This window comes from Geotrypetes seraphini, chromosome 4, assembly GCF_902459505.1.
Source record: "Geotrypetes seraphini chromosome 4, aGeoSer1.1, whole genome shotgun sequence".
NCBI classification, from domain to species: Eukaryota; Metazoa; Chordata; class Amphibia; order Gymnophiona; family Dermophiidae; genus Geotrypetes; species Geotrypetes seraphini.
In genome coordinates this window covers 173,764,044-173,777,117 of record NC_047087.1, presented here as the reverse complement: position 1 = coordinate 173,777,117, position 13,074 = coordinate 173,764,044, and the positions used below count along the sequence as shown (strand labels likewise).

At 43.3% G+C, this 13,074-nt stretch overlaps 1 protein-coding gene across 6 annotated transcripts in view; it reads left to right on the top strand.

Moving 5' to 3' along the window:
- The window catches only part of HYDIN (HYDIN axonemal central pair apparatus protein), a 1,718,235-nt gene that overhangs the window by 1,681,286 nt on the left and 23,875 nt on the right, over positions 1 to 13,074 (top strand). For all 6 annotated transcript variants that reach the window (XM_033943280.1, XM_033943278.1, XM_033943277.1 and 3 more), the window contains one exon: positions 2,896 to 3,046. In XM_033943280.1, the coding sequence (XP_033799171.1) occupies positions 2,896 to 3,046 (151 nt within the window). The remainder of the gene's footprint in view (positions 1 to 2,895; positions 3,047 to 13,074) is intronic.

Genomic DNA, 13,074 nt, shown 5'->3' with positions numbered 1-13,074 from the left:
ACGGCTTGCAATGTATTGCTTTGATTTTCTACCACACTTAATCTTTTATCCAAACAACTTAAATTTGAATCCACATTCATAAACTTTTGAGACACAGACTGAATAATCTAATGTTTGTTTCATTGATTCTCTGAGAAACCCTTCAACTCTAGATATACCTAACCACAAATCCTTAAGGGTAATATCTTCTTTTTCCACTGGTAGTGGTTGATCCTCTACAATGCCTGAAAATTCAGGCGATTTAGGTATATCAGTAAAAACCAATTTACTTAATTGTGTAGAAGAAACCACATATTCAGTGGAAATAGCGGGAATAATCTTCCCGCTATCACCAGATACTGGATGAAGGGGGGGGTCCTTTCAAGGGGACTCATCGATGCACCTGACATGGGAGAGTTCATATCAAGTAAAGATTGTGGTGGATTTTTTTCCGCGGAGAAAGTCAAATACCTATCCATTGGTCCAGAAACAGCTGGTGTTGAGCTCTTAGGCTTAATTTTCCTTTTCCCCAAAGTATAACGGATTAAAGTTTATACAACCTGAGATTTTCACTCCCCGGCTCCTCGTTGCTCCAAGGGGCTCCCAAGGGGCAGGACTTGCCCCTTAGAGCACGCCCCTTCGTCCACGCCCTGTGGCTGCAACCGCGGCAGCGGTCCGAGTTTTAAAGCGAGGAAAATTAAGGAAGACGGACCCGATGATGTCAGGGGTCCGTCTTCAGCAGTGCCTGCCCGATTTATGAGCAATTCCAACCGCTGCTACAGGAGACACAGGGCAGCAGAAAAGTCTCCTCCGACATCCTCACAGTTAATAAACAGCTCCCAGTTGTAACCGCGGCAGCGGTCCGCGTTTTAAAGCGAGGAAAATTAAGGAAGACGGACCCAATGATGTCAGGGGTCCGTCTTCAGCAGTGCCTGCCCGATTTATCAGCAATTCCAACCGCTGCTACAGGAGACACAAGGCAGCAGAAAAGTCTCCTCTGACGTCCTCACAGTTAATAAACAGCTCCCAATTCTCCTTTTGTACAGGCATAATTTGATGATTTATATTTGGGAGCAGAAAGTTTAATAGCTCCACTCCCTAAATCTTATTTTTTAGCCTGTTGTGCTTCTCATTTCCTCTTAACCCAGACTTCTATTTCCTTACACTCCCCAGCAAACTCCAATGTACTTTTCCCTAACAAGTTTGATGTAAGTTTAGTTCACCCATCCCTTCTCTGCTTCCCACTTCTCACTCTCCTCTACAGGTGAGACTTCCTTTCCTTGGTAGGTTTAACTCATCTTCAATTTGTGACTCTTTATTAACCACAGGCATGGATAATTTTCCTGCTCTGCTGTTCCTGGTTCCAGGTACATTCTTGTTTTCTAGGATTGTTTTCTCTTGAGATTTGAAATCGTGAGACCAACCTTGACCTCCGGTACCATGCAGCTCAGACTTGCAGAGAGCAAAGTCATGCTGCATGGTAACAGGAAGTCCATTGTTTGTTCTGCAACTGAAGCCCAAGTGAGGGGAAAGAGACTGGGTAAAGCTTTGAGGGGTACATGAGAGAGAGCAAGTAGACTGGATGAAGGCTGCGAGTAGATGAGATACAAAGAGAGAGAGGCTGGCTGGGAGGGGATGACACGTATTTTGCTTCTATTTGACAAAGCATATGTCAAAATACAATGGTATGTGTTTTGATTCTTCAAATGTTACAAAATATAAAATGTGGCCCCTGACGGGAAAAGGTTGGATAAGCCTGAGCTACAACACATAGCTGTGGTTATCCACTGTTTGATGATGGCTAGCTACACAATGATCATATCTTGAGACATTTCATTTTTACTGTGCAGTAACTGAATTTGTGAGCAAACTACTTAGATGAGCAAATGTGGACTAGAAGTCACAGCAGCCAGGCATAAAAACTGAAGGTCTTTCTACACTTGAAGGAACTCCCTGGCTCCAAGGTCTGGGTCCACTTTGTGCGATTTTGGACACTCACTTTGTGTTGTGGAACCCTGGTCCTTTGTCACTGACTTTGGGCCCATTACTCTTGGCTATGCACCCATCCAGCAGCATTTGTAGATTGTGCCAATAGAAAAGACAGCCATTGCCACACAGAATGAATACTGATCTTTACTAACTTACTGCTGTTATGGTATATGTATTTTAAAAATGTTTTTGAGAATGTTTGTGACATCACACTACAGATCTTACATGGTCATAACCATGTGGGTGTGCCTTATCTCTTTATCAGCCAATGGCTTTAAATTATAAGTACTAATAGTCGTAGAAGTATTAAATTTACTGATGAGGATTTTTTCCCAATATTTTTATTAATTTTATATGATAATTAACAAGGTATACAAGAAACACAAATATCAAAGATAAAGCAACAACAAAACAATCCTACTATACAAATCATGGCTGGTATATACAAAACAAAACCAAGTTAAACAATGAATAATTTAAAAAATTTTTGTTTACAAATAAATAAATATACATGTACTGTACACATGCATATTTAGTAGGGTCAGTACACAGATTATCATTGAAGGGTATATATGTGAGCTTGTGATAGGATTTTCAACAAGCATTACAAATTGACTTGATCTAAAGGAAAAAAAGATTTGATCACTATATACATTGTGCAGTGTACTCTGAATTAAGCAGTAAGTTTGGACAGGACTCCAGATTTTAAGGAATGAGCTGGTGGAATGATGTTTTTCTGCGATCATCCTTTCAAATTTGGTAGTACTAACAAGGATTTTAACAGTTACTTATCATACAAGGTGAAATTTAATCACATCTGTTAAATTTCCTTTCCCTTATTCCAACCATACAAGGCAAACAGAATTGTGTTCTCTTTTCTACCAGCAGATGGAGGTAGAGAGCTGAAACTTCCTCTTTCTTTTACAGGTTTCATGTGCTCATAGATTTCCTAAAGCAAGAGAAGCAAGAACCTATCACCATTATAAAAGGACTCGACTACCATGAAGTGCCAGCATCCTCCAAAAGAGACTACAAGCTAACATTTTTCTCTCACAAAGAGGGAACATTCAATGTCAAGGTATAGCAACTGCTGTTGTAATAGGGTTGCCAGATTTCCTCTTTGAAAAAAGAAGACAACTAGCCCTGCCCATTCTGCCCCCCCCCCAGTCCCGCCCCGCTGCCACATGATCCTCCCTGAGCTTGAAGGCCACATTTGGAAGCCTTCGCTTTTGCGTGGATGTTGACACAATAAGAACATAAGAATTGCCACTGCTGAGTCAGACCAGTGGTCCATCATGCCCAGCAGTCCGCTCACGCGGCGGCCCTCTGGTCTATGACCAGCACCCTAACTGAGACTAGTCCTACCAGTGCACATTCTTGTTCAGCAGAAACTTGTCTAACTTTGTCTTGAATCCTTGGAGGGTGTTTTCCCCTATAACAGCCTCTGGAAGAGCGTTCCAGCTCTCTACCACTCTCTGGGTGAAGAAGAACTTCCTTACGTTTGTAGGGAATCTATCCCCTTTCAACTATAGAGAGTGCCCTCTTATTCTCCCTACCTTGGAGAGGGTGAACAACCTGTCCTTATCTACTAAGTCTATCCCCTTCAGTACCTTGAATGTTTCGATCATGTCCCCTCTCAATCTCCTCTGTTCAAGGGAGAAGAGGCACAGTTTCTCTAATCTTTCGCTGTACGGCAGCTCCTCCAGCCCCTTAACCATCTTAGTCGCTCTTCTCTGGACCCTTTCGAGTAGTACCGTGTCCTTTTTCATGTACGGCGACCAGTGCTGGACGCAGTACTCCAGGTGAGGCGTACCATGGCCTGGTACAGCGGCATGATAACCTTCTCTGATCTGTTCATGATCACCTTCTTTATCATTCCTAGCATTCTGTTTGCCCTTTTTGCTGCCGCTGCACATTGTATGGACGGCTTCATGGACTTGTCGATCAGAACTCCCAAGTCCCTTTCCTGGGAGGTCTCTCCAAGTACCGCCCTGGACATCCTGTATTCGTGCATGAGATTTTTGTTACCGACATGCATCACTTTACACTTATCCATGTTGAACCTCATCTGCCATGTTGATGCCCATTCCTCGAGCTTGATTATGTCACGTTGCAGATCTTTGCAATCCCTCTGCGTCTTTACTACTCTGAATAACTTCGTATCATCCGCAAATTTAATCACCTCGCTCGTCATACCTATGTCCAGATCATTTATCAAGATGTTAAAGAGCACGGATCCAAGCACTGAGCACTGTGGCACCCCACTGGTGACACTCTTCCAGTCCAAGTATTGTCAATTTACCCCTACTCTCTGTTTCCTATGCTCCAGCCAGTTTTTAATCCACGTGAGTATTTCACCCTCAATTCCATGGCTTGCAATTTTCCGAAGTAGTCGTTCATGCGGAACCTTGTCGAACACCTTCTGAATCCAGATATACAATGTCGACCGGATCGCCCTTGTCTATCTGTCTGTTTACTCCCTCAAAGAAGTGCAGCAAGTTCGTCAAACATGATCTGCCTTTGCTAAAACCGTGCTGACTGGTCCTCATCAGCCCGTGACCGTCAAGGTGATCAATGATGCTGTCCTTTATCAGTGACTATACCATCTTTCCCGGTACCGAGGTCAGACTCACCGGTCTGTAGTTCCCCGGATCTCCCTTCGAACCTTTCTTGAAGATCGGTGTACCATTCGCCACCTTCCAGTCTTCCGGAAACTTTCCCGATTTGATCGACAGATTGGCTATTAGTTGAAGCAGTTCAGCTATGGTCCCTTTCAGTTCCTTGATGACCCTCGGATGGATGCCATCTGGTCCCGGGGATTTATCGCTCTTAAGCCTACCAATCTGCCTACATACCTCCTCTAGACTGACCGTCAATCCTGTCAGCCTTCTGTCTTCGTGTCCAGCATATAGCCTGATGGATTCCGGTATGCTGTGTACATCTTCTTCAGTAAATACAGATGCAAAAAATGTGTTCAGTTTGTCAGCGATTGCTTTGTCCTCCTTTAACGCTCTCTTTATTCCATGGCCATCCAATGGTTCCACTACTTCCTTTGGGGGTAGTTTCCCCTTAATATATCGAAAGAACGGCTTGAAGTTCTTCGCCTCCTTGGCTATTTTTTCCTCATAGTCTCTTTTGGCCCCCTTTTACCGCCTTATGGCACCTGCGTTGATGTTGTTTGTGCTTGTTCCAGTTTTCATCCGTTTTTGGCCTTTTCCATTCCTTAAATGAAGTTTTCTTGTCTCTGATCGCTTCGTTTACCTCTACAGTGAGCCACGCCGGTTCTTTGTTCTTTTTCCTCTTGGATCCCTTGTTGATATGCGGTATATATAGATTTTGCGCCTCGGTGACTGTGTCCTTAAAAAGGGACCAAGCTTGCTCTAGCGTTTTTACAGTGCTTATCCTCTTCTTAATCTTCTTCCCTACCATGAGTCTCATCCCTTCGTAATTCCCTTTTCGGAAGTTCAGTGCCGTGGCTGTCGTTTTGGACCGATATTTCTCCCCTGCGTCCAGAACAAAGCGGATCATATTGTGATCGCTGCTTCCCAGCGCCCCTTCTCCTTCTACATCTTGTGCTGGTCCTCGCAGGCCATTTAGAATTAAGTCCAGAATTGCATTTCCTCTAGTATTTTCCTTGACAAGTTGTTCCAGGAAGCAATCGCCTACAGCATCCAAGAATTTGGTCTCTCTAATGCAGCCGGAGGTGCCTAGGTTCCAGTCTATTCCCGGATAGTTGAAGTCACCCATGATAACTGTGTTGCCTCCCTTGCAGTTGCGTTTAATCTCGTCTGTCATTTCTCCATCAATTTCTTTGGACTGCCCTGGGGGTCGGTAGTAGATGCCGATCTTCGTTTCGAGGCCATTTGTTCCTGGAATTTTGACCCATAGAGACTCTAACTTATCTGTCAGTTGTGGCGTGTTCTCTCCAGCAGATTCAATTTCCTCTTTGACGTATATGGCAACGCCCCCACCTTTTTGAGCCACTCTGTCTCTGCGGTATAGTTTGTATCCCGGTAGCACAGTGTCCCAGGCGTTTTCCTCAGTCCACCATGTTTCCGTGATGCCTATGATGTCAATGTTATCTTTTTGTGCTATGGTTTCTAATTCACCCATCTTATTTGTAAGGCTCCTTGCGTTTGTGTACATACACTTGAGTTTGCAGCTTTTTCCTTTCTTGCATTTCCTTCCCTCTTGTGTCCTTTTCGATCTCTCTTGCCTGTAATCTGGTGAATCTTTCTCTCTATCTTCTTGCACGGTATTCTCTGGGTATACCAGTTCCCGATCCATCGACTCTCTCTCTCTGTTGACTGTCGGCTTTCCCCTTCTTCCTAGTTTAAAAACTTGTCCACTTTTCTCTTAATGTTGCTTGCAAGTAGCCTCGTTCTGTCTCTGCTGAGGTGGAGTCCATCCTTCCTGTAGAGTTTGCTCTTCTCCCAGAATGTTGTCCAGTTGCACATGAAGTGGAATCCTTCTTCCTCACACCAGCGCCGCATCCACGCGTTGACTGCTTGCAGCTCCATCTGCCTCTTCTCATCTGCCCTGGGTGCAGGCAGGATCTCCGAGAATGCTATCCTCTGCGTTCTGGTCTTCAGCTTCCTTCCTAGCATCCGGAACTGGTCCTTCAGTACTTCCCTGTTGTAGTTCCTATTGCTCACGTTGTTCGTCCCCTCATGGATCACCACCGCCGTATCTTCTTCTTCCACATTGTTGAGGATCCTGTCTATGCGGCTCACTATGTCTTCTACCTTGGCTCCCGGTAGGCAGGTCACCAGCCGATCAAGTCTTCCTCCCGCTATGTGGCTGTCAACTTGTCTGATGATGGAGTCGCCCACGACAATTGCTGTCCTCTCTATCTTCTCCTGATTCTCCAGCCTCAGGTCCGTGTCCCTGGTGTATGTCCATCTCTCCTGCCGCAGGTCCGTATCCTTCGTTCTCGCTACTGTATCACCCATTTCTTCCTGGTGGTTGTCTGTCAGGTGGTCCACACTCCCTGTAGGTGTCTTTCTGCAGTTCCACTGTTGCTGGTGATTTTCCACGGCCTCCCTGTATGCCTCCTCTATGAACTTCTCCAGCTCTCGGACTTCTTCCTCGATGGTGTCTTCTGTCTTGTTCTCTGCTTCCTCTGTCTGGACGTTCTCTGCATCTCTGCCTCCCTCCTCCCCTGTTTGAAGTGCCTCCAATTCCAATATTCTGCCCTCCAGAAGTCTGACTTGTCTCTTCAGGCTCTCCAGTTCTCCGCATCGGGCGCATACGTAAGACCGCCTCCCAGAGGGGTGGTAGTCATACATATGGCAAACGATGCAGAAAACTGGGTAACTCAACATCTTGCTTCCGTCTGCTCCTTCCATTACTGTCTGCTTGCCGGTCTGTTGCGGATGCCTTCTGGATCTGCTGTGGTTGCGCCTGCTCTTTTATCTGCTTTTTTTCCCCCTTTTGTTCTCTCTGCCTCTGCCTCTCTCTGTAACTGCTTTTCTCCTGCTCAGAGTCAGATCAACTCTGCTCCATTGGCCCCTCCCCTTTTAAGGTGGACATCGGGGGAGTGGGTGGAGCTAACTCTCACCGATTCCCCTCTTGGTCTCCTGCCTCTGCTTCTCCTGCTTTTTTATCTGCTTTTTCCCCCTTTGGCTTCTCTCTCCCTCTGCCTTTCTCTGTAGCTGCTTTTCTCCTGCTCTCTCCTGCTCAGATGTCAAATGCATGCGCGTGTGTGTATGATGTCATCATAGTGATGGCCATGCATGCGCAAGGGCTTCCAGATGTGGCCTCTGAGCTCAGGACTTCCACAACTTGGACAAACTGTCGGGGTTTTGGAAATTCCTCTGGGCACTCGGACATCCTCTAAAAAGAGGATGTGTCTGGGTTCTCCCGGACGTCTGGTAATCCTATGTTGTAGCAGGTTTTACCAAGCAATGGGTTTAATAGCTCTTAATTATTTATTTGTATACTTGATATACTGAACATAGTTTAATTAAAACATCTTACCAACTCATCTTCTGCCTATAAAATTTAGCCTTTTAGAGTACATCTTATGAAAATACCTGCTTCATATGTACAGTAATTAAAAGTTGAAGGGGGAAGGAAAAGGGTTGGTTATTAGATCTATGACCTTGGCTTTAAATCGTATTATGAGTAAGGCTGCAAGTTAATCACATTTAACTCTGCAACTGATGCATTAATTATTAATTTTGATTAAAATATTAATTGCGTTACATCATCTTCTCTCTCCTCCAAACATCTCTTCTGCTTTCTTCCACGCCCAGCCCCTGTCCTCAAGGCAATCCAGCATCTTTCCCCTCACCTGCAATTCAACAACCTCACTTCCTCCCTCTGATCTTAAAGGTGGTCTTTTGTTGGTTCCTGGCGATAGCAGCATTGCACATATGCTACCTGTAACCTGCTTCACAGCTTTCCCTCTGGCCTGTCCCACCTCTTCTTTAATTTGAGTCTCTTTAATTTGAAAGGAAACTCTGCAATGAGAGGGCATGAAGTTAAGAGGTAATAGGCTCCGGAGTAATCTAAGGAAATACTTTTTTACAGAAAGGGTGGTAGATGCTTGGAACAGTCTCCCAGAAGAGGTGGTGGAGACAGAGACTGTGTCTGAATTCAAAAGGGCCTAGGATAGGCATGTGGGATCTCTCGGAGAGATAATGGTTACTGCGGATGGGCAGACTAGATGGGCCATTTGGCCTTTATCTGCCATTATGTTTCTGACATCACTTGCTTAGGGTTACCAGATATCTAATCTAATATTTGTGTGTCGCGCACACCTAAATAGGCTCTAGGCCAGTGGTTCCCAACCCTGTCCTGGAGGACCACCAGCCAGTCGGGTTTTTGAGATAACCTTAATGAATATGCATGAGAGAGATTTGCATATAATGGAGGTGACAGGCATGCAAATCTGCTCCATGAATATAAATTAGGGCTATCCTGAAAACCTGACTGGCTGCTGGTCTTCCAGGACAGGGTTGGGAACCACTGCTCTAGGCGACTTGAAGAAGGAAAGGAAGTGGGGGAAAAGAGGGAGGGAGGAAGGAGGAGGAGAGGGGAAAGGAAAAGGAGATCTTAATCATATTAAGTAAAAGGACAAATGCTTATGGTGATCTTTCAAGAATTAGTTGTCAAAGAGTAAGGTTTTCAGTTTCTTCTGGAATAGGGCATGGTTGGTTTCAGTTCTTATAGTCTCAGTGAGATCATTCCAGATTTTGACTCCAAGGAAGGTGAACATGGATTGGAAATTCTTCTGTATTTGAGATTTTTTGTCAAGGGGAGGTTCAATTGAATCCTGTTGAGAATTCTACGTGAGGTGGACCATGCATCAGATAATTTTATTTCTTGTAAATTTTTAATTTTCTTGAATACCGCCGCACCAGCAGTTCTAGGCGGTTCACAACAGAAGAACTAAAACATTTCAGTTAAAAAATACAATTTCAAAAAACACAACTATTATAATTACTACATCCATTAAATACAGCATCAGATAAAAAATACATTTAAAATACAGAGCCTAATAAAAAATACCTTCTTAAATATCAACATTCTTGTTTATCAAATAGGTGAGTTTTCAATAATTTCCTAAATGTAAGATAAGAATAGGCTTGAACAATCAGCGGACTCATCCAAGAGTTCAGCTTCCCCGCCTGATATTCCAATGTCCTGTCCAAAATAAGTCTTATAGTGACAGGCCCTTGGGGTAGGGAAGAGGAACATACCTGAATTTCTGTTACACTTTAATGAATTAAACAGTTTCAGGTAAGATACCAAATAGGAAGGTAATAAAGCAAAAAGAACCTTATAACAGATACACCCAAACTTAAAAAATACTTTGGCCTCAAAAGGCAGCCAATGCAGTCTAGTATAAAAAGGACTAACATGATCATACTTCTTAAGACCAAAAATTAAACGAACTGCTGCATTCTGAACTAATCGAAGCCTTAATAGAATCTTTTTTTGGAAGCCCCAAATAAACAATATTACAATAATCCAGAGTAGACTGGGCCAGCAACCGAAAGGACTCTAGATCAAAATATTTCTTAATGGTCCTCAATTTTCACAAAATTGCATAGCTTTTTTAAATTAATGAATCCGTATGCTTCTTAAAAGTTAAACTATGATCCAGAATTATTCCTAAAATGTTCAAATTTGGCACTATCTCAAAACTTTGACCCTTCAATTGAATAGTTGTTTCCTGAATTTTATCGTTAGGGCTAGCCCAAAAAAACTTAGTTTTTTCAGAATTAAGCTTTAGTTTGAACTGTAATATCCACAATTCTATCTTTTCCAAAACGTTAGAGATTTGAGTAATCAATTCATTCGAAACAGCCTTACAGGGGAACAAAATAGTAATATCATCTACATATATATAAAACATCACATTTAAACTTTGAAGTAAATACGCCAAGGAAACTAAATAGATATTAAATAGTGTTGGAGACAAAGGAGAACCCTGCAGAACTCCACATGAGTTCTTCCAGGAAAAAGAATATTTGTCTTCAGTGAAAACTTCATATGTTCTATGTTTCAGATAGGAGTTTGATGAGTGGAGCGGCTGAGTTGCCATAGATAATGTGATGCATGATACAGGATGTTTTGAATTTTACACAGGATGAGATGGGAAGACAGTGTTGTTTGAGGTAGGTTGAGATGGAGTCATATTTTTTCAGGCCGAAGATGAGTCTTATTGCAGTGTTTTGAATAAGCTGCATTTTGTGGATGAGGGTGGTGCTGATTCCCAAGTAGGCGGAGTTACAGTAATCCAGTTGGGATAGTATCATCATCTGGACAATGAGGGCAAAATGATGTTGGTGGAAATATGGCCTAATGAGTTTAATTGTTTCATAGTGAAAAGGGTTTTCTTTCGAAGATGGGATACTTAAAGTTCCATGGATAATGTGGAGTCCAGGATGCAGCCTAGAATTTTAGAGGTTTTTTCTACAGTGAGTGTGCTGCCTGATTGGAGTGTGATGCTTGTTGGTGCTGTTTGTTGGGCGTTGTGGAAATAAAGGACCTTGGTTTTGGTGGCATTTAGCTTTAGTTTTTGAGTGGCTGCCCAGGCTTGGATTTTTTCTATGTTATCTGAGATTTTCTTGGGAGTGTCAGCTTGGTTTTCTGCCGCCGGTATGAGGAGTAAGATGTCATCAACGTATGACATTATGCTCTCATCTTCAAGTTGGATGTATCCAAGTGAGCTCATGAACAGGTTAAAAAGAAAAGGAGAGAGTGGCGAGCCCTGCAGAACTCCACAGAAGGCCCTCCAGTTGTTGGAGTAAACGCCATTTTTTTGACAGTATATTCTCTGTTCATGATGAAGTCAGTGAACCAGTACAGAACCGTATCTGATATCCTATCTCAGAGAGTTTTGTTAGGAGTAGGTGATGATCAACGGAATCAAAGGCTGTGGATATGTCAAATTGGAGAAGTATGGCCTGCTGGCCTCTACTTAAAAGTTGTTTAATTTTGGTTAGCAAAGTTAAGACGAGGAGTTCTGTGCTGTGTTGTCTGAATCCAAATTGTGTCTGATGAAGGCAATAATGTTGTTCTATGTACACTGTTAGTTGCTTGCTTATGTGGGTTTCATGGAGCTTGGTAAGAATGGGGATGCCAGCAATGGGCCTATAGTTTGAGGGAATGGAGAGATCTGTATTTGAAGATTTAGGGATTGAGGTCAGAGCTATTTTTACCACTTCTTCCGATAGGTGTCCTTGGTTTAGGGCTTTGTACAGGAGGTCGTTAATCCAGATGATTATTTTCTCAGGTGCTGATGTGAGGAGGTAAGGGGGGCAATTTTCTAAGGGGCTGCATCGGGTAGCTAGTTTGTATAATAATTTTTTTGTGTCAGTGATAGATAGGGTGGTGAAGGTGGACCAGATGAGATCAGCCTTACTGGTTTCTGTGGGTTGTTCAGGTGCCATTGTGGGAGGTTTTGTGCTGGCGGTTTGCTAGCTACTTCCAATTGCACAGTTTTGATCTTATTCAAGAAGAAGTCTGCTAATTCTTGGGCTGTAGGTGTGTTGAGGTGATCTGTAATGCTTTGCTTGAGGAGTGTAGTTAGTTGTTTCACCAGAAGAAATAATTTCTTGTTATTAATGGTTTCGGTTCCTATTTTGCTGGCGTAGTAGCATTTCTTGGCTTCTGATATATTGAGCTTATATTTATTGATTGCTGCGCTCCATAGCACTCTATGGTTTGGTGCTTTGCCGTTTCACCATCTCCTTTCTAGCCACCTGCATAGTTGTTTTTCTATTCTTAGTGATTCTGATACCAGGGAGAGGTCCGACTTTGTTTTACTTGGCAAGGGTGCAGAGGGTAGAGAGCATTATAAGTATCGGTTATGGACTTGTTCCAATTTGCTAGCATTGCTGTAGTGCTGTTTGATGGAGAGATCAGAGATGTTGTTACTTTCCTCCAGAAGAGGTCTGGATTGTTTGGGGATTTTTTGCGTATTAGTTTTATTTCTTTTGCAGTTTTGTTGTTATGGTTTTCTATTGTGAGATTCAGATTGAAGTTGAGAAGGTAGTGGTCGGACTAGGGAAAAGGGGACCATTTGACATTAGTAGAAGATTGGTGGGGACGGTAGCAAGTAGGTCAAGGGTGTGTCCTTTTTCGTTCGTTGGGCCTGAGGGCATGATAGTGATTTGACAGTCTTCAAGTAGGGTTCTGAATTTAGAGATATCATTATTGGCGGTCAGTTCGAGAGGTAGGTTGACAACTCCAACGATGAACGGGTTGGTGTGTTGGCATGCCAGGTTTGTTATTATTTCTAGCAGTTTGGTGACAGTGTTTGAGTGGGAGTTTGGGGGCTGTAAATGAGGAGAATTCCTATGTTGTTTAGTGTGGAGTTGGGTTTGTCCTCTAGTTTACAGGTTATGTATTCCAGATCTGGGTGGATGGCTGAGTCAGACTCTGTGATGGTATATGAGTTTCTGTAGATTATTGCTAGTCCTCCTTCTCACTTGTGTTTCTTAGGGATCTGGAGTATGTTGTATCAGTGCGGGCACAGGTGTGGAAATTCTGAGCTATTTTGTTCTTTTAGCCACATTTCGGTGATAAGAGACAGAGCCCGATTTCCTCTCCTTGCGGTGGATGGCTGGCTTCACGTTCGTTGGGGCAGCT